The sequence below is a fragment of the Cryphonectria parasitica genome (assembly GCF_011745365.1).
Source record: "Cryphonectria parasitica EP155 unplaced genomic scaffold M406scaffold_10, whole genome shotgun sequence".
Taxonomy (NCBI): domain Eukaryota; kingdom Fungi; phylum Ascomycota; class Sordariomycetes; order Diaporthales; family Cryphonectriaceae; genus Cryphonectria; species Cryphonectria parasitica.
The window spans coordinates 853,276-873,618 of NW_024468918.1; the positions used below are offsets into that span (position 1 = coordinate 853,276).

The 20,343-nt window shown below is 53.0% G+C and overlaps 6 protein-coding genes across 6 annotated transcripts; 2 read left to right on the forward strand and 4 right to left on the reverse strand.

Moving 5' to 3' along the window:
- Positions 1-379: 379 nt before the first annotated feature.
- M406DRAFT_353850 (FAD/NAD(P)-binding domain-containing protein) lies at positions 380-5,367 on the reverse strand (the record flags this gene model as incomplete). The annotated part of the gene is made up of 5 exons (XM_040922790.1): positions 380-3,362; positions 3,424-4,308; positions 4,405-4,521; positions 4,611-5,157; positions 5,290-5,367. The coding sequence occupies 5 exons, from the start codon at positions 5,365-5,367 to the stop codon at positions 721-723; spliced, it is 4,269 nt and encodes a 1,422-aa protein (XP_040771283.1). The 3' UTR covers positions 380-720.
- A 451-nt stretch (positions 5,368-5,818) lies between these two features.
- Positions 5,819-6,013, reverse strand: M406DRAFT_343424 (uncharacterized protein; the record flags this gene model as incomplete). Its single annotated transcript, XM_040921865.1, has 2 exons — positions 5,819-5,942; positions 5,973-6,013. The coding sequence occupies 2 exons, from the start codon at positions 6,011-6,013 to the stop codon at positions 5,819-5,821; spliced, it is 165 nt and encodes a 54-aa protein (XP_040771284.1).
- Positions 6,014-8,198: 2,185 nt separating this feature from the next.
- Positions 8,199-9,212, reverse strand: M406DRAFT_75968 (uncharacterized protein; the record flags this gene model as incomplete). The annotated part of the gene is made up of 2 exons (XM_040925924.1): positions 8,199-8,697; positions 9,121-9,212. 2 exons carry the CDS (start codon positions 9,210-9,212, stop codon positions 8,199-8,201), a joined length of 591 nt encoding a protein of 196 aa, XP_040771285.1.
- A 1,902-nt stretch (positions 9,213-11,114) lies between these two features.
- M406DRAFT_32025 (uncharacterized protein) lies at positions 11,115-11,852 on the forward strand (the record flags this gene model as incomplete). Its single annotated transcript, XM_040919363.1, has 1 exon — positions 11,115-11,852. A coding segment is annotated over one exon (738 nt), but the record flags the coding sequence as incomplete, so codon positions are not given.
- A 145-nt stretch (positions 11,853-11,997) lies between these two features.
- M406DRAFT_358588 (NAD(P)-binding protein) lies at positions 11,998-13,395 on the reverse strand. The gene is made up of 2 exons (XM_040923941.1): positions 12,528-13,395; positions 11,998-12,382 (listed from the first exon to the last, which is right to left on the reverse strand). The coding sequence occupies exons 1-2, from the start codon at positions 13,273-13,275 to the stop codon at positions 12,219-12,221; spliced, it is 912 nt and encodes a 303-aa protein (XP_040771287.1). The 5' UTR covers positions 13,276-13,395; the 3' UTR covers positions 11,998-12,218.
- A 3,788-nt stretch (positions 13,396-17,183) lies between these two features.
- On the forward strand, positions 17,184-18,811 carry M406DRAFT_52917 (uncharacterized protein; the record flags this gene model as incomplete). The annotated part of the gene is made up of 2 exons (XM_040924494.1): positions 17,184-18,357; positions 18,462-18,811. 2 exons carry the CDS (start codon positions 17,184-17,186, stop codon positions 18,809-18,811), a joined length of 1,524 nt encoding a protein of 507 aa, XP_040771288.1.
- Between the last annotated feature and the right edge of the window lie 1,532 nt (positions 18,812-20,343).

A 20,343-nucleotide genomic window follows, 5' to 3' on the forward strand; every position in this document is an offset into this window, starting at 1 on the left:
GTGCTGGCGGCCTCGGAGGGCATGACGGAGAGAGAGAAGGCGGACAGCATAGCCAAGCTGCTGTCCAAGGCGAGCAAGAAGACCAAGCGGCCGCCAATCAAGGTGGTTGTGGCCAGAGGCGCGAACAAGGGCAAGGGCAGGCCGTCTGGCGTCAAGGGCCGGTACAAGATGGTGGATGCCAGGATGAAGAAGGAGGTTCGGGCGCTGAGGAGGAAGGCCAAGTCCAAGCGGTAGAACAGCAGAAGTCTCCTTTAGACATGTTTGGACCAAAGATATTTATCTTTCCAACGGCAGTCCAATGTATGCTTACGAGCTCTCAGCAAAACTTTTCGAGTATTTAAATTGACTCATTGATGTAAACAGAGTCCAGCTGGGATGTATGTATACATATTTGGAATTGGTATATTCTTAAGTTAGGTACGGGTCTATATGGTGGCTTCAAGTCGAGGAGCCAGCCTCGTGTGTGTGTGTGTGTGTGTGTAGAGACACACCAACATTACCACACCTCAATATCTCGTCCTTCATTTACCATGCCATGCCCTTGCTATATCCTGCCTTTACCAAACCTCTGCTCCATATGAATAGTGCAAGATTTCCAAAAATAAAAAGTAATACAGATGAAGAAGAAATCCAAAAAGAAGCAGGCCTCGTAATTCCATCACATGGGAAGGGAGAAAGAGAAGAAACTTAACTCGCCCTTCCTCGACAACTACATCCTCCTTAGTAGAGTAATTCGCCATTGTCAACCATCATCTTAAACCTATCATCAGGCTCCTTGAAGTGGTATCGGTCGCCATGGCACACACGGTCGACCTCCTCCCGGACCATAGGATACACGTCTTTCCACGCGTTCCGGCCCATCCAGCAGTCCAGGTGACCATAACCAGGCACGACCCGCCGGCGATACTGGATGCCACTGTCATCACGACCCTCGCCGAAAACCCCAGCAGCCCCGCCGCCGGCCCTGGTCCCAAAGACATCACACAGTTTCTCATAAGTCCTCTCGGTGGCCTCTGGACTCAGAACTGCGTTGTCGGCGCCCACGAAGAGGAGAAAAGGTATACCACGCAGCCTCTCGATGTTCTTGTTCGTGGTGAGCGTCTCGAAGAGGGGCCCATTGCCCATTACGTGCCCGTCGACACCCATCCTCATGAGGAGGTGGAGCAGGCGCATGTTCACACCGCCAAAGAAGCGGTCGATCTGACGATGTGTGGCCTCGTTGAGGTTGCAGTGGTTCCAACACCGGCCATACGTAAGCGTGATGCGGTGACAGCTCGCACTGTTACAGATCTCGCGCCTCGCGTCGGGCATGAAGCGCAGGAGCTGGTTGAGCCCCTTCTGGACGAGGCTATCATCGCGTGAGGTGGAGCAGCTGAACCAGTTGCCCGCGAGCATCTTGTAAAGCTTATCGAGGGGGATGGGGCCTGCGGTGGCCTTGATCAGGTTCATCGTGTTCCAGATGGGGTTCATGAAAACCTGCGAGCAGGAGATGCCCTTGATCCAGGCGCTGGGGATGGTCCCATCTAGCAGACCGCACGAGAAGGCGACACTGCCCATGCAATGGGCGATGCAGTAGGTCTTGGGCGGCTGCCATCCGCTCCTGGTCAGCTCCTTGTCACTGAGCCCCGTGTTCTCCTTGTGCTCGTGGAGGTTCAGCTTGCGGATGGTCTGGAGGCATGCTTTCAGGTCAAGCCTCGCGTCAAAGGTGGTCCAGTCGTTCTCGGCAATCATGACGGAGCCGATGCGGTGGACGGTGACGAAGACGCGATATCCAGCGCGGGTGAAGTAGTTGACTGCGTTGTAGGGGATGGTGGGCAGGGCAAAGATCTGGTGGTCGACGCTGGCGCCTGGGATCATGAAGAGGTCCTGGATGGGGCTGCCGTCTGAAGGAGGGTGCGTCGCGTTCCACATGTGCATTTTTGTGCAGACATTGTCGATGGACCAGATATCGAAAGACTTATCGGGAAGGGTGTTGTTGACGTAGGACGAATACGTGGTCGAAGGATACTGCAGCGAGGTCAAGGGAGCGAGGAACAGGGACATGGACTTGCGGGTGAAGAATGTCATGAAGCTGGCTGCGGACATGGCCTTCTGGAGGATCGAGCTGCCCGTCGGCGAGAGGGTCATCATCTCGGAGAAGAAGTCGGCTGGCTGGATGTGCATGATGCCCTTTGCGACGACGTGCATCCTGCGCCAGGCCTCATCGGTGGCGTCGTCGTCGTCCTCGACACCATCACCTGGGATGATGGGCATGATAGGGTCGGTCTGTTTCTTCCTGCTGATGGTCACGTACAGCGTGGTCGTGGACCGCCAGAATTGGAAAGGGGAGAGGGCGACGGATGAGTCTACCACCTTGTAGCCGTGAAAATGGAGCAGCTCGCCGCTGACGCCCGTCATGTCAAAGTCGTAGGTCAAATTCCGGGTGCCGGGCGCCTTGAGGTCGAGCTTGAAAAGGTTGAACTGGCCCCTCTGGACCATAAAGGGCGAGCCTGGAATGGTAGGACACACAAAGGTGCCCGTCAGCATTCCCTTGTGCTGGTCGTTCTGCACGATATTGTTGACGTTGAAGGCCTGGACGCTGAGGAAGAAGCGCGCACTCTCGCAGAGGCTCTTAGCCGTGCGATAGCCCAGCTCGTATGTTGACCGTCTGTCCTCCCTCATACCCTCCTCGTCGTGGTGGATGAAGCCCGACATGACCTCGGTGAAGCCGAAGCCGCTCGCCTTGATTGCGTCGGCGCTGCTGATGACGTGCGCGGCACCGTTGACGCTGTCTATATCGGCGCGCTCGATAGCCATCTCCTGTGCCATTGTCGCCGTCATCGTCGACGGCATCTTGTTGTCGTCGCTGCTGCTGCTCATAGTGCTCCTGGTACTCGACCTCTTCTTCCTTCTCTGCTGAGGTTCGCCAAAGAGGTCCAGGATGCCGTTCTCGTCGCGCTTGATCTCCAGCCTTTTCTTGTGGCAGTACGCCTCGACGGATCTCTCTGCGAGTGCGGTGATGGTGGCAAAAGGGTTCGCCCCAAGCGCAGCAGGAATGACGGCTGCATCCATAACGATGAGGCCCTCGTGGACGGCCCGGTCGACATCCTCACCTCCTTCATTGGTAAAAACCTCGCCAACATGGTTGACGACACCAGTGGCAGCAGTGCCATCGCGAGCCATGCAGGCACCGCCGATGGGGTGAACGGTGACCTCTTGTTCGCCCATCAAGGCGAAGAAGGGGGTCTGGACAAGAGTGCCTCCGACGGCCTTGGTCGCCTTGGCCAGGACAGTGTTGAGCTCTTTGACGTGGTCGCTTCGTCCCACGCCCAGGAACTCGAGGACTGGTTTGCCGTCTTTGAGGCTAAGCACCGCCTGGTTGCCTGTAGGTCAATTATTGTCAGTTGAGCAACCCTCAAACAGAAGAAGAAGGGAGACACGCACTGTCATGTGACATGATGAGGTACACCTGGGTTCTCTCGATGGCCCCGTCTTTGAAATAAGGACCCAGTATCCGACTACCCCATCTGGCCAGGGAGGCTTGGGCCTTGGCCGTGATGCCCTCCTCCGAGGAGATACTGCCAGGCATCATGTCCAGCATTGCCTGGAAAAAGGGTGCTAATGCCTTGGGAACAGTACCCTCCTCGATCACGTAGCCGTCCAGCGGGTTAGCGTGACCCTCTCGGTTATCGATGATGCCAGTGATACAAGGGCCCACAGGGTTATATGGTGAAGGGAACGGCCTCCCGATGCTGTTGACAGTATGGTCTGTGTTATAGCCAAAGGCCAGCATGTCTCCGTTGCCAGACATGTTCAGGCCAACCTGGTCGCTCATGTGCAGGCCCAGCTCTTTACTCCTGAGCAGGATCTCGGTGGTACCAATGGCACCAGCACCCAGAAACACAGCCTCCTTGGCGTGCACCCACATAAGATCGTCGTGCAGGTTGGCCTTGAAGTGGCCTCGGTTCCGGCCGTGCCAGGCAAAGTACACATTGTACCCGCCACGGTTAGGATCCTTACATTTCTCAATATACCGCACCTCGCACTCGCAGAACATCTCGGCGCCCCAGTTCCAGGCATCGGCGAGGTAGGTGACGAGGGTGGTGGTCTTGGAGCCGTCATTAACGCCTGTGGCGTCTTGGCCTGTGAGGGCCGAGGGTAGCATCTCGACGCCGCAGCTGTTGGGTCCGTTGCGGAAACGGGTCGTCTGATGGACGCGCCTGAACTTCTCGCGCATACTGAGAGCCTCGGCCTGTTTCTCTAGGAGGTCAAGCTTGGGCAGCTTGGGCCAGTCAGCCGGGTACTGCTGCGGGTCGAGGACCTTTTTTGCTTTTTTGTAGTCTATAATATATTTATTGGCAGTCAGCAACCAAAAGAGAAACAAGACATATTTCTCAAAATGATGACGACATCACTACTACTCACAGCTGTCCAGACAGGTAGGATTATTTCGGATCTCTTCAGGCCACGCCTGCATGCTGAGGGAATCGTGGTTGGCCTCGAGGAAGACGTTGGCGTTGATCAAGCTGGTGCCGCCCAGACCTGTCACATGAATGTAAAGTTAGCAGACCTGTTGGTCCCGATTGCCAGAACAGCAACCAATGGAGCAAGTGTGAGAACTTAAGACGCACCATTTCCAACAAATGCGTTCTGGCCTTTTCCAAAAATCAAGTGGTACATGCCCGTAGGATCACCACCGTCGACAGCGATACCATCACAGTACGAGCTCGGCTGGAAAGTACCGCTCCAGTGCAGCTCCTCGAGGGCACTCTCCGAGCCGCTGGGGTATTCGCCAGGCCACTTCTCCTTGCCCCTCTCCAGCACGCAGACGCTCTGGCCAGCCCTCGCCATTCGGCTGGCAGCAACTCCGCCTCCGTACCCGCTGCCGATGACGATGCAGTCATAACTATTGCGCAGAAGCTCGACGGGCTTCGAGATGTGGGGGAAGGCTCCTCCCTCAGCGCGGTCCTCTTCATCGGCGTAAGATCTGACGCTGGCGTACGTCCTGGACCGTGGGCCGCCGACGTTGCCCTCGTGAGGGCCAGGGACGGGCACCTGGTGGGTCGCATGGCTGGCTGTCGCGCGGTCCCGGTCCTCGGCGCCGAGTTCTGTGAGGAGAGAGGGAGATGTCGGCCAGGTGACGCCCTTTGGAGGTGCTGCGTGTTCATGGTGGAGAGACTGGGAGTGAGGGCGAGAGTGAGAGTGTGAGTGGTTGAAGGAGGCATGGGTTGGCGAAGGAGGCCTGCTGTTGTTGGTACTTCCGCCGTCTGTGCTTGTGCCGTTAATATAGTGGCCGTTGATAGGACCTACAGGCCCACCATTCATCAGGTCTGTGCTGTTGTCCTGGTGGATCGACGCGCCGGACGGGGCTGGATCTTCCCCTGCCATGATGGATGTCTGCTATGTGTAGGTAGGGAGGGGACCTGTGTAGTGAAGTGGAAGCTGGTTGTGTTGGTCGTTTCACAGGAGACGACAAAGATATAAGAATAAATATATATGTATATCTAGATGTATAGATATATGTAGATATGTGTGTGTCTGGGTGGGTACACTGAGGAGGGAAGAGGAAGACCAGTGATGGCGGTGATCTGTCTATTATATATGTATAGGAGAGTGTGAGTTCACAACAAAGTGATCATGAAAGAAGAGGGTGGATGGAAAGAAAAGACCAGAGGGTATCGTGCAGACGGTTGAGAGAAGGAAACAGAGACAGCGTGAGGGAGGAGGTGGTGGGAGGAGGGGGGGAAGTGTAAGTATTTCTATGTAACCGTTTTCTGTCTTTCTCGATACAAGGTCCTCGGCGGGTACCGCTGACAAGAGCCTGCAGCCTCCCTCCGGCCTATTCTCTGCATCTCTCATGAAGGAGGAGGATGGTAAGAAGGATAGGCATTCTCCGCTCTTGTCGGAGGGTTGGTTGCATCGAGAACGAGAAATTTAGTTGATGTGGGGCTTTTCCTTCGGAGCTCAAAAAGAGAGCGCGCACACACACACACACACACACACACACACACACCAAATGCGCAGCTCTGAACATGCATGTACGCTCAGATGGGGCAAGGTGGGTGACGAGTTGATGGGCCAGAAAAAAAGAGAAAATGAACGAGTAATTGGTTGGCCTTACGGAAGAGGACGGGGTGAAAAAAGGGTGACAGGGATACCACGATGGTACTAGGTCAGGCAACCAACTCTAAAAGGATGCAGCCAAGATGGAGAAAAAAAGGGAAAGAATGATAGACAGAGACAAGGAAAGAGACGTATACAGTAAGAGCGACGAGAGAATGGCAAGAGTCGTTCTCCACACTTGCTGCAAGTACCCCGCGGGCCCTTGTAGTGCGCGCAGGTTGAGATCGGCCGGGGTCAAAGCCACCCCCGAAAGAAAGATAAAAAAAAAGAAGAAAAAAAAAAGGGAAGAAACGAGGTTGCAATAGTAAGTAATCATCTAATCATCTTGTCTTTTTCTGTTTGGGGGGGGGGGGGGGCGAGGGTCCAACAGCGGTATATCCGTGGGCCCTGGACATTAGCACATCAAGTTGACGGCTTCTGGTTCAACAGGAAACGAACTCAACCACGAAGCAGGCAAGCAAGTGAAGCACACTCTCTTTGCAGGTCCCCCCTCTTTTCTAGGTCCCCACCCATCGAGCTGAGTCGGCGCAGTCGGATAGAGTAAGAAAGAAAGAAAAAATCCTAGTCGGAAACCCGCTACTAGTCGTTCAGCAATGGCTCGGTATTCCCACAGCTGCTACTCGGTGCAGATCACGAAAGTCAAAATACCACCCACCTACGCAGTTGCGTACACATAAATCCCCCAAAGGGGAAGAGATAGGGCAGGGCAGTGACAGCGACAGGGCAGGTTGCAGGGTTAAAAATACTTTGGTCGGGAGTGAGAAAATAGCTGGGCACTGGGGGTCAGCGCGCCTGCTATGGGCAAGCCTATTGGTCAGTTTACTACTGAAAGAGTCAGCCGCTCCTCTTGGACGGGTCGGGAGGAGGAGGATCGACTGCCTTCGGACACTGTTACTACAATGATGTGCTAAGCCTAGGCGAGATGAGAAAAGGATATTCCGCTATCGAGGACAGGACAGGACAGGATAGGCCTATCTGCTTGTCACATTATCGTCCCTCGCCTTTGAGAGAGGGAAGAAGAGAGATGGAGGAGAGATCAATATAATTGATACGAGGAAGAACGAGTAGGCGAGGGGGGCTCGGAAGGAACGGCGAACCAAGTGATGATGATCCTTGAAAATTGACGACGTCTTTGGACAGACCAGAGCTATTCGAGAACGCCACAGCGCAAGAAGCCGTCCACCAAGGGAGAGAAGAGGGGTTTGGCACGAATGTCTCTCTCTCGTGTCGAATGTGTGTGGAGCAATAGTTTTACCGTGGCGCCCTGGTACTACTACTACTACTATTACTACTATTACTACTACTACCACTGGGTAAAACGGTGTCATGCTGTCATACTTACGATGACGACAAATAATCAACTTTCACTTTATCTGCCCTTCACCTAGCTACTTTGACATCACCAATTGGGGAGCAAAGAGAGACTGAAACAAGTAGCTTCCAAGGGAGGAAAACGATGGATGGCCGGAGACTGCCCGAATTCGTACTTGGGCGGCCTAGTAGTAATCTAGGAATGCGCAGTATCATGTTTCTTTCACTCTATTTTGTTTGTGCTTGCTTGCTTGTGTACTATGTGTCTCGCCAGGTACAGGACCACCGTTCAACCAGCCAGGCCCCCTCTGCTGGGTCCTCCTCTCTACTCTTAGGGCACTGCTGAAGAAAGCCAGTATTAGATTAGTGGCTGGAGACCCACTGATCCAGTAATCCCACGTGCATAGAACCAGATTTGGGTGGAACCCGTATGGGGCCGCCTTCTTTTCGCACGCTTATCACGCTCTTCTTCCTCCCCCCCCCCCCCACCTGGCTACGACCGGGCACTAGAGAAATCCCCAAAACGTTCAGGGTCTCATTCCTTTTTTTTTTCTTTTTCTTTCTCTGTTAATACAATATCCCATCAGAAAGAAGGGCTTAGGCACTCACCATTTCTCATACCCATGTGCCCAGAGAGGCTAATGTTAGACATAGCCGAGACAGTAAGAAGAGCAGATGATAGGTAAGTGTTGCCTTGTCCTTTTCTGCGTCGGTGAAGATTATTGAAAATGATCATCACATCATCGCCTAAGGCTGCCGACTATGTACCCTGCGCCCAGATACAATTACACATCGTCGGTCCAAACTCCGCCCAATGGAAGCCACTCTTCTGAAAGTGCCGAGGCCCTCTTGATCCATAAGTCAGACGCCAATGGCGACACCGTCCAGGTACGAGGTCTAGCCTTCAAGTCTTGTCTGTAAATGTAATAGGGCTCAAAGGGAAAAAAGCCACAGGCGTCCAAAGTCGTTTCTTTCTCGCCGAGTTCTTGCTCTGCCCCTGCATTTGCGGACAAACTACTCATGCAGATGGGAGGAGAACCAAGCCAGGGATATGTGCAGTAGGACTTGTCCTCGAACGGATAATTCGACATGCTACAATAGCCAGAAACCATAGTAGGATGGCATATCGTGAACATGGGGGTCGGTCTTTGTGTTTCCTGTGGCTGTTTTCCCGACCCTTTCCCCAAGTAAGAGGAGGGCGCAGCCAGGCCTTGTTCCATTAGATCGGACCCAAGGGAGGCGCAGAGGAAGAACCCGAGTGGCCCAAAATTGGCGAATGCAACGCTGTAGTGAACAAAAGACAAGGCCTACCCTAACAGATGGATGGGTGGATGTCTCGGCAAGATCTCTGACTGCTTCCCTCGCCCAAATCTACCACACGTGCAGCACACTTTCACCACTTCATCCACACTCCATACAATTATGAGGTCACAGTGCCGCAACCTGAGACTGAATGATGATGGAAGGGGGGGGAGGATGGGGGCGGCAAGGAGAAGAGAAGGTTGGGTTACGCATCCTATTAACCATTATCATCATCATCATCGTCGTCGTCACCGAGAAAAATACTTAGACAGTAGAGAGCGGGGCCTTTTTTCTGCCTGGACCGGCTGATCAGACCTAATCAAGCAGACTTGTCCCCTGCATTCAGCTCGCCCAAGATCGACCCCTCGATAGACCTGATGTAGTGGGGTTGGTGGTCAATCGTACCATGGACTCGGGGTGGTCCTCGAGCTCCTCCCCACCCCCCCTCCAAACTGGTGGATCGCGACAAGAAAAAAGAAAGAAAAATGCCCAGTCATTACGCTAGATTTAACTAGTAAGCGTGTGATGTGCAAGCACGCACTACAAACTGCACGATATAGACGCACAGACAGCTAGGCACAAGGGAATCCTCCCGCTGACGCACACAGCCGAGGTGCGCAAGCGGCCGCCCGTATCGTCCGCAGCGCAACGGAAGGCTGCTTCGAGTCGTGATTGGCACCGCTCATTAGATTGATGCCTTGAGGGGCTGACACCATATAGAATGAATGAGGGGGCCCGGATGCCGTGTTCATTGTCCACAGCATACGCATGGATGGGGCCGAGAAGGAGAGAAAGGAAAAGAAAGAAGAGAGAGGAAAACCAAGGGTCTGTTGCTGGTGCTGATGCCATACTGCAGCTGTACAATACTTCTGTAAGGCTGAATATGCAGGATGGGAAGGTCTTGCCCCTTGTCGCATCGTGCAGTTCTCCTCGTCCTCATCCTTCAGGGCTCTCTCTTCGGTCTTCAGCGTGTGGATCTAAATTCTGGGTCTGGATCTGCAATGGTCCCAACCCACACAGCAACCCACCCTTGAACTATGTTCATACTAAACCCCCACCTTGTCGGCGAAAATTCATGTCACATGTCTGATCTGAACGGGCTCGGGTCGTACGTGCCAGGCACCAGAAATGTGTTCGATCAGGACCAAGAAAAGGTGGTGAGACAAGACATGGGTTGGTGAGGTGGTAGTAACGGAGCTGTGGCATGCCGGACGGGAAAGGAGAAAAAGGAAAAAAAGGAAAAGAGTTCTGTCAGGTTGCACAGTGCAACCTCACTTGACATTGGGGAAGATCGCGCGCCAACTTGGGATGATACTATGAATATCTATCTACCTACTACTTGTGCACCCTAGACACGTGTTACAGAAATGGCCAATGCTGCACTTCTTCCGACTTCTGGTTATACAGGCCATGTATCCTCTAGAATTATCATGTCATGTCATCTAAGTAAGTGCTTTACCACACCAGTCCACAGCCATTCACCTAATCAACTGACCAGCCACCCTATCGGAGGATAGATGGGGCACAAGCGCCTGCCTGTGCTACCCATCTTTCTATATCAAACCTCCGAAAGGTGCAGCAAGGCGTCTCTTGGCTTACCATCTTGCATCGTATATTTTAGACTCGTGGTTACTCGTGCTCGCCTATTGCTGTATCCGAGTCGCCGTCCTCAGGCCGGGGGCGGGCACATGGGATGGATGGGTGAGTGACGATTGCAGCGATCGCCCTCAGAATTCAGTCAAGTGCTACGATAAGAGATGACCTCACAATTTGGATTCCACCAAGGAAGTAGCCATGATGTTAGATTTTGGTTCTCAAGCCCTTTCCCGAGGTGATAATTTCGTAGGTTGCAGACGACAGACCTGGCACGGAAGTGTTTCAGGGCCTACTTCAGGGCTTGATTCATTGAGTGCTTACTCCACTTTGCTTGCATGTCTTGGTTATTGGACCGTCCCAAGTTGCATCAATACTGCCTAAGTATCATAAATCTGTGAGGTGTGTACAAAACTGGGCGATGAAAAAGCCTTCTTATCTGTCTATGGTTCTTTTATATTGAAGAAATGTGAGGTTGAATATACCGAATAACCCGCGCAACATACTATCACCCATGTACTTGATCATCAGCTACTGTAGGAACGCTGTCGCAGCGTATTGACTCGGATGTCAAACCCCACCCACCTGAGCCAAACTTGACCAAAACATGCCCATCATTCATTCTCCATCTAGGGACGTACACGTTTTCGAGAACGATTGTATATGTCACAGACTATTTACCATAACTCTAATGTTGACATAGCAAACTCCCCTCTTCGTCGATAGAATCCATAAGGTGCACCTGCAGGTAGGCCACTTCATTAGTTCAGATGGCAACCCTCCAAGAACCCCTCATCCTCGAACGCCTCGAGACCCCCGCCTCGCCCTCCAAAAACTCCACCATCATCTTCCTACACGGATTCGGAGACGATGGCCACGGCACAGGCTACGGGCTCGCCCAGCAGTTCCAGATGTACCAGAAACTTCCTTACACAAAATGGGTCTTTCCTACGGCACATGTCGATCGGATCGTTGGCCAGCGCTGCTGGTACAGGCCGCATGACCTGAAGCCAGAGGGGCCTGTGCATGAGGCTGAAGATGAGCTGGAAGGATCCAATGAGGAAGAATATGAGAAAGACGAAGAAGGCATATTGAAGACTGTCCAGTACATCGACTCCCTGGTCGCTAAACAGATAGAGGACGGTGTCGAGCCGGGCAAGATCGTGGTGGGAGGATTCAGTCAGGGGGGTGCGGTCTCGACGATCTGGGGTCTCAAGGGGCAGTTCAGAGATAAGGTGGCTGGTGTATTTGGGCTGAGCGGATATTTCCCCAGGGTGAAGGCTGTTGCTGTATCACTGCCTGCTGAGAGTGGCATCGAGGCCGATGGCGACACTGGTGGGACATATGCGCCGAGGTGGTTCTTCGCTCACGGCATGGCAGATAAGATGATACCTATCAGCTTATTCAGGGAAGGGCAAAAGAGGCTGCACCAGTACATCGCCCGCGAAAAGGTTGAGGGACACGTGTATGAGAACCTCGATCATGACGTGGGCCGAGGCGAGCTGCGAGACCTCTGGCTGTGGCTGAGAAAGGTTCTGGAAGAGGGAGACGGCGAATGAATTTATGGGACTTGCCACACAGACGATGGGCAGAGATTCTCACCAATGATTGTGCATCACCAGATGCCTTGAAAGTTACTAGAGATTCTGGCCAGCGGATTCAATATTGTCAGGGTATAGACAGGCGACTTTGAGAATAGATTTAGTAAATTCTCTCACAAGACGGCTTTCCCATTTTGTTTCCCACAATGAGCTTCTTGTCATCAGGAGATGAACCATTTTAATCATCAGTAACCCAGGTAATAACACAGAAATAACTAAGTCCTCAAGTACATTGGACACACATAACTGTGGCCGGAATAATAGAGCCCACAATGCATCATGGAGTTCTGCCTACTGCTTTCATGTCACTCAAGACCAACCAATTAAGCCCGTAACCAGCTGACCTGCATCAAGAAGTTTTTCTTCCCTCGACTTCAGCTCATCAACATCCCAATTGGTCCAGAGAAACTTCCCCTTCAAAAACCCGGCCTCAGGGCTAGATAGCCATACCAGAAAGTGCGCTGGCAGGTCGGCTGGGAGCAAAATCTGTTAGCTCAATGTGAAGGGAGAAGGAAGGAAATGATTGGGGGAAAAGAAAAATAAGAGAAAAGAGAAGATAAAAAAGAAAATTCTAGTACGGCGAGAGACAGTAGAGTAATCATGTGAATCAAAACTTACCATCATCGACTGGCAGGCTGCCCGCTTCGCAGAGAGGCTCGAGCCCGGACTTGGTCAACATCTCCGACCTGACAACTCCGGGGCACAGACTGAAAAAGTTGAAGCCCTGGTTCTCGACCTGGAGTGCCTCCACCACACGCGCTGCTCCAATCTTCGACCCGGCGTACCCTGAGAACTCACCCATCGCCGGAATGAGATGAGCAGCGCCCGCTGAGACATTCACGAAGACGCCGCCTGGCCGGGCGAGCGTGAGGAACAGGCGGGCCTGCAGGTAGATGCCCTTCACATTGACCTCGAAAGCCTGCCACCAGTCGGCTGTGGACGCGCTGTCGACACTGGGGTCTCCCGACAAGGCAGACACGGGTGCCACATCATGCAGGTAACCCGCGTTGGCGATGAGGACATCGATGCCTGCAGGGGACAGCTTCTTCACCTCTGCAGATGCCTGGGCCATGTCTTGGACTGAAGATACGCTTCCGACAATGGTTGAATACCTGGTGGAGGAGAATTCGGCCTTGGTGCTTGCTACCGAAGCGGTCAGGTCCGAGGCGGTGCGGCCTATGACGATGATATGCGCCGCACCGGCTTGGGCGAATGCCTTTACTATCTCGGTGCCGATTCCGCGTCCTCCGCCACTGATGAAGATGGTTTTGCCTGTGGCTGATAGTTCAGGGCGAGTGGGTGAGATTGCGGGATAGCTATGGTGGTGGAAAGGGGTGGTGAAGTCGAGATGGAACATTGAAGACATGGTTGGCGATATGCAGATCAATCCTGATCAGTGGTGAAAGTTTCATCAACAAGTCCAAATAATGAGTGGATTGTGTAAGAGTACCAGAGAGAAGAAAGGGAAAGCAGCCTTGCTGAAGAGTATCCTCGCTCAGTGGTTGAACACACGACTTGCTATCATGTTATATACTTGAGTACCTGTGAGAGATGTCTTGGAAAGTACAAAGATCTTCTGCACCCCGCACGATACGCCCTTTCCTTTGACACCCTTAGATAAATCAAGAATGGCGATGATTCGCTCAACAGGTAATACGACCCCAATCCAAGAGCCGTATCGGAGGAGCGCCACGTCATCTCGCCGTTATTAGAGTTGGATGCTCCGGTTGGCAGGGTGGGAAATGATGATCACGTCGTATCCCCAGTGTTGTCGTATTGGATCAAGATACCATATGTCACCTGTGATTGTTGTTCACAGGATCCGACCTTGGACTGATGTAAAATTGGGAACAGAGCACAACTTGAATCTGTACTACTACTATAAATGACTTGCTTGGCCTCCTCGAACCAGACAGTTCCGGCAAATATACACTACCGAGTCCGAAGTTTATGAAGTTGAAGGCCCACATGTAATGCTCTTCAGGATTTTATAGCAGATGAAGAAGCCCGGCTTTCTAGAGAAAACGTAAAGATTGAGACGCCTTCTTGGGTCTCAAGCGGAACTGAACCAATCAAGTACTGATTCGGACACCAGCAAGACCGACGTCCGAAGTAAAAGGTCCAGTACAGAATGGTTATTGAGCCGACAAGATTGTTGCCAGTGGTCAAGAGAGATGTTAGTTAAAACATCAGGAAGGTTTTTTCTTCTTTTTTATGTCTCCTTCCCTTTTTTTTTTTTTTTTTTGGAACGAAGAAAGTGTCTAGCATTCTCTTAAAGACCAATTTCCCTTCGATGACCACAATGTCACTGTATCAGAACACTTTCAACGTTGAAAGTGGGCTGAAGCCAAATGTCTGATGATGTTTAAACGTAATTGTCACCACGACTGGAAGCAAGTGAACCAGGCCGGACGAACCAGATGTATTTTGGCCATTACTAAATCAAGAATACCACATCATGGCATCTCTGGACAGGGGAAGACTGCAACATCTGTGGCGACTTCATACATGCACAACATTCTCACCAGCTTGATCTTGGTTAGCACACTACTACGTGTCTATTCAGGCTGACAGGGGTTTCCTGCGCCCCCTTTCGTGGCGGTGTTGTGCTGAAGACTGCTCTCTGTAGGCCTGCAGACCCATAAAATGAACCCTGTTTTCTGACCTCACTCACCGTCACCGCCCACTGAGGCAGCCTCAACATGTGGATCCCGCATCCTGATACCAAGTTGCCCATCCATAGCTATTTAAGTACTATCTCAACCTCACTCAAGTAGAAGAGGGAGTGTGAATCTCTCTCAAACTGCGCTGCAAAACAACCCATTGCCTCTCCTCCTTGTTGATTTCTCCTTCATCTTTCTCTAACTGCCGCGTATCACCACCAACTTTGGTTTTGCGCTCATAAAATAAAGCAATCCTTCCAACCCCCGCTTCGAGACACCATGAGCCAGGACACGACGCATCTCGCTGTGGGCGGACCAGATGAGCTCTTCACGACACCCTCGACAGATCCGACACCAGATCGCCACCCGTCCATTTTGAGACCTGGCGGGCACGCATCCCCGCTCAAATATCCTGCCGCACTCAGGCCTGGCGCTGGCCGTCGTTCGCGGACGCCGAGTCCAGGGGCCACATCGACAGCATCATCAGCAGCAGGAGGAACAGCACCAGTCACATACAAAGCCTACTCGCCACCAAGGGCACAGAGCCCGAGTGATGAGCTCTCGGCCGAGATCGAGGGATACTTCACCGCCCTCGAGGTTCCTCCCCTCAACATCAACAGATCCCAGTCTCCAGGAGGCGAAGATGGCTCCGTTGAAAGGCGGTGCGCGTCTCCTCCGGTCCCGCCCAAGGAAAGAATCTCGATAGAGGAGGAGCGCCACGTCGTTTCTCCGTTATCAGAGTTGGATGCTCCGGCTGGCACGGTGGAAAATGATGGTCACATTGTATCCCCAGTGTTGTCGTATTCGGAAGCACTCCACCATTCAGATCAAACGATGGCAGGGCCAGCAGAACCCCCTCCGGCATATGAAGAAAGCCAGCATGTGCCACCACCGCCAGAGAAGGTTGCCGCCCCGCCTCAGCTGATAGTAGAAGACGACCAGCGTCTTGCCAGCACATCTGCTGCCTCGGCTGCACATGTCGGGAGCGCGGTGCTTGGGGCCAGCATCAATGAGGCCGTGCAGAATCCATCCTCCGAGGCCCTGGTGGCTACGACCACAGTCACACCAGCGGAGCCCACAACAGAGGAAGAGCATGGAGGAGAGGCCGAGGAGGAGAGCCAACACAGCGCCGGGGATGAAGCAATAATACCGCCTCCACTGCCGCCTCGCCCCAGTCCAAGCGCGAGTCCGTCACCTGCCGGCAAAGGCAAAGAGCCTGCCATGCATGTGCCAGGCGCGTTCCCACCACCACCGGCACGGCCTGAAGTACCACCACCATCGTCCTACAAGGCAAGTGGTGCTGCTGCCACGTCGGCAGCGACTGTTGGCGGAGCAGTAGCCGGCGTGGGGCAGAGCAGCGGCCTCCAGCAGGCCAGGAAGGCTCTGGAGAAGGGTCTCGGGCATCTCATCGACAAGGCCAAGGAGCACCACCAGGCCAAGGAGCAGCATGGTCAGGACAAGCAAGCCTCCAAGCGCAGAAAGTCCCCAGATGGTTCCAAGAAGAAGACGAAGGCGGCGGCGGCGGCAGCCAGTCCGGCTCCTCACGCTGCACAGGTGAGCTCAGATGAATCGTATGTCCTAGGCCTGCGATGGGAGGCTGAACAATCTTTTGTCTAGGCGCATAAACCTACCACAACGACAGCAAAAAGGGACAGTACGAATCCTGGGAGGCCTATTGAAATGTACTACAAGTAGTGGCCTGATAGAAGGCTAAGGGGTACACTGCCTACTTCCTTGGTAGTAATATTAATATTAGGCTGGTCATCTTATTCTGGGTCGATGCGCCGGTTCTCGTGTACTTACGAGAAGGTGTCTAAAAGGACAGAAGAGGGTAACGCTGTTCGTAGATACAGACAGTATTCATGCTCCGAGAACCCATACCGTTTCCAAGGTTGAGCAGGCAGGGAGGCTACTTACCCAGTCCCGCAGGGAATCTCTATCGGAGTCATTACAAGACGAGGAGCCAGAAACGAGGGGCTAAGTGAGGAGGATATGTCCACTCTATCCCCTCCCATCTTAGTAAAAGCATATGTATATATGTATAAACATCTGAGCTGTAACGAAAGGAATATCAGCAAAGTCGAGCCCCTGTTGGTTTTCGCACACAGAGATGTCGTAGATTTTGTGAATATGGTATGCAGTAATATTACGACGACTTTGCAACCGAGTCCTGAGTCATTTTATTCATCGAGGACTTCTGAATGCCGTTCCCTTCCCTGATTAACAATTCTCATATGATCAATACCTTAAGTGTTGGTCAATTCAAACTGTCGATCAAGGGTCTGCGTATTGTACAAGGAATCAATGCCTACTAATTTGGCATGAAAATTACATTCGGTTGCATACATCATGTCTCTTTGGTTTATTTGGGTTTATTTTCATTTTCAACCCGTCCTACTCTTTCCTTTAGTCTTTTTGCTGAAGAAACAAAGAACAGAGTGAAACATCGCCACCATGATCTTAGCTCATGTCACGTGATACCCGTCTGAACGTCTCAACCACCCAAAGCTAGCTCGCACCCTCCATGGTCCCCATCCAACATCAGTAACCCCTCTACCATTAAAGCCGAGACCAGACTACAAGGCTCGACGTTAAAACAGTATACAGCACCATGGCCAAGTCAAAAGCAAAGCGCAAGCATCAAGCTGCCCAGGCTGTGAGCGGCTCGGTGGCAAAGAAAATCAAGACCGACCCCTCGTCCTCCTCCCCGGTGGGCTCAATCACGCTCACTGGCAGCAGCTCCTGCGAGCCCAAACTCCTGCAGACCATCGTCCCAGATGAGGATCTCGAGATCACTGTCGAGACCCTCCGCGCGTTGGCGGAAAACCCAGGCCTGATCAAGTCCAAAGCATGCAAGGATCTGCGAGCCGCCGTCTTCGACTTCAAGCAGGCCTCCACCACCGGCGCCATCGCCTCTATCGACGCCAACCTCACCTCGCGCATCAGCGGCGCCCTTGCTGACCAGAACTATGTCGATGCGCGCATCATGCTGGCCGAGATGAAGATTCGGGGCCAGAAGCCCAAGCTGGGTGCTCTCTGCCGGTGGGTGCGCGATCTCGACGTCATCAGCGGCCTGGCAGAGCAGCGTGATGGAGGGGCTAAGAGGACTGCCCAGCAGCACGAGGTCCTCCAGGTTCTGGATGCCATCTTGAGGGTGGTCGGCCCGGTCGACTACACGGCTGGTGGCGACAACGACGACGAGGCCGGTGGGTTCGAAGTCGAGTCAGGAGGACCTATGATGGTGCGGCGGGCCTGGGACCTACGAGATGGGCGAGAGCGGAAAATGGTCTATGACAGCGTTTTGGACGGAACCTTGACCGCTGCCGTGAGCGACAAGACGACGTCTCGGTTCAGGATCATCGAGACCACGCCGGGGCTCCAGCGGAAACCCCCAAATCACCACCCCGCCGTCCTCCACGCCTCACAGGATAATACCATTACCTTCTCCTCACCGCCCCCTGTCACTACGCATCACAAGCACCCGGTCGTCCCCAACCTGCACCTCATCAAGGATGTCCTCACGGCCGACGAGTGTATTCAGATCATCGGCGCGGCAGAGAAGATCGGCTTCACGCCCGATGCGCCGATACGGGCCGAGGGCGAGGAGGTCAGCATACTAGCACACAATTTCTACTGGATCGCCGATGCTGCGTTCTGCGAGGGCTTGTGGAGGAGGGTCGAGCCGTTTGTACCCGCCAGTGTGGGTGGCAGAAGTGTACGAGGTTTGAACCGAAGGTTTCGTGTCTATCGATATGTCCCTGGCGCCGAATATCGAGCTCACATCGGTATGTATCATGTTGAAAGGAGAAGAGAGAAAGAGTGAAAAGCTTCTTCTCCAGGAAGGGGAAATTCACCTGGCTGGTTGCATACCTACTTACACGCTCTCTAGATGGCGCCTGGCCCCCATCGGGCATCAGCCCACAAGACTCGTACATTTACGACTCTAGCCCGCCTGAGGCTAAGCAATCGTCACTCTTCACCTTCCTCATCTACCTTAACGACGAGTTCGAAGCTGGTGAGACGACATACTTCCTCCCCGGGACGAGGGAGGGCACGCTGAATGCCTATCCGCTCAAACCAATCCAAGGCAGCGTGGCACTGTTCCCTCACGGCGAGGTGGATGGGAATCTCCTACACGAAGGGACTGGTGTACGTCAGGGCGACCGCCCTTCGGCAAAATATGTAATACGTACAGATGTCGAGTATGATGTGGATCTGCAGAAGACGGCGGTGGTTTGATGGTTGGTGAAAGGCGTCAATCGGCGGTCCTACCGCCACCAATCCTGATCTAGTCGCTTGCCGACTGCTGTCCTCGTCATGGTTGGGCACTGGTCTTTCTGGTGTCATCCAGACGTCTCGACGGGCGACCCTGCCGCGAAACTGAACGTTCGCTATGTGCTTGGAACGTCCTCATGTCTCATTGGCAGCGGCGCATTATTGGACGGCTGAAGTACCTGCCTCAACCTTCTGGAAGCAGCCGTGAATCACTGGCATGAAAGATTTTGTGGCCTAGGCGAACAGGCCGTGCTCCAAGGTCTGGATAGATTGTTGGATCGTTCCGTCCATGATTTACCAGCAAGACTTGCACCCTCAAAATTTCACACAAAAAAAAACAACATTTTCTGGATGGAAGTCTCATACGAGGACTGCGGCTTTCTATAGGAGCCTTCAAGAATAGAAAGCCGTGAGAAAGTTTATATTCTGGCATATTCTGGCAGGATACATAAACTTTCGCCTGCTTGCCCTGTCTAGATTTTCACTTGGGGAGTGGATTTGTCCCGATCAGACGAGGGCTGAAAATTGAATGTTACATAACTTATTTGGATCACCAAATATATTGGCTAGCAGGCTTGCATCGATCAAGTCGAGTTGAACTAAGACTGTGGTCATCATAAATCTTCAAAAATGGCTCTGTTCTATTTTGTGCAATTCTTAGAATTCAAGCAGCCTCTTTCCGGGCATGAATAAGCCAAATTGAAGATAGTTGCTTGTCTAAAGTCAAGCTCAAGAACCAGATGCTATTGAGAGACGAAAGTCAGTTTGAGGATCTGGACAGTCAAGAAGGATGAAGAAGCGAGTGCTTAATACGACTTGCTTGGTCGTATGGAATCCTCCAGGAAGCCAGGACCAAACCAAGGGCTACTGGCCCTGGCGGGGGGCTCTCAAAATAGCAAGTCACAAACACAGTAAGGAAATGAGCGATAGCGCAGGTGCCCCCCCATACGAGTCGATCGCATTGCAAACCTCATTTCGCAATTCCAAGGGCTACCAATGTTCGAGCAGCAATGCAGCGTCATTTGACGGTTCTCTCATCCTTACAACAACATCTCGACTGTCCAAACCTCCTTTGACCTAAACTATCTCTGAACCAGGAGAGGACCATTTCAAAATTGCCGCAAGTTGTTTGCGTCTGCTGCCGGCAGCGGCAGCGTCAACAACAGCGACAGCACCCAGCAGCAGCACTGGCACAGTGGCGGCCCCCCTCCCGCAGTAATACAGGGTATTGTACGGTGACGGTGAGTGGGCAGGGTGAAGCTGAGAGGGAAGATGCTAGGGCTGCGGCCTAAACTCAAGGCCAGGCCGTCGCTGGTAGACCTGTTAGTGCGCTCTACCGGAGACGGCAGGCCCACAGCACAGCCCCTTATCAGCAGCGACTTTGCCGAGGAGGAGGAGCCTGAGCCTACGGCGTCATCCCACCACCAGCACCACCACTTGCCAGCCGAGCTCGCCCAGCAGCAGCAGATAGCTTCGCAGCTCCCACTGCCGGAAAC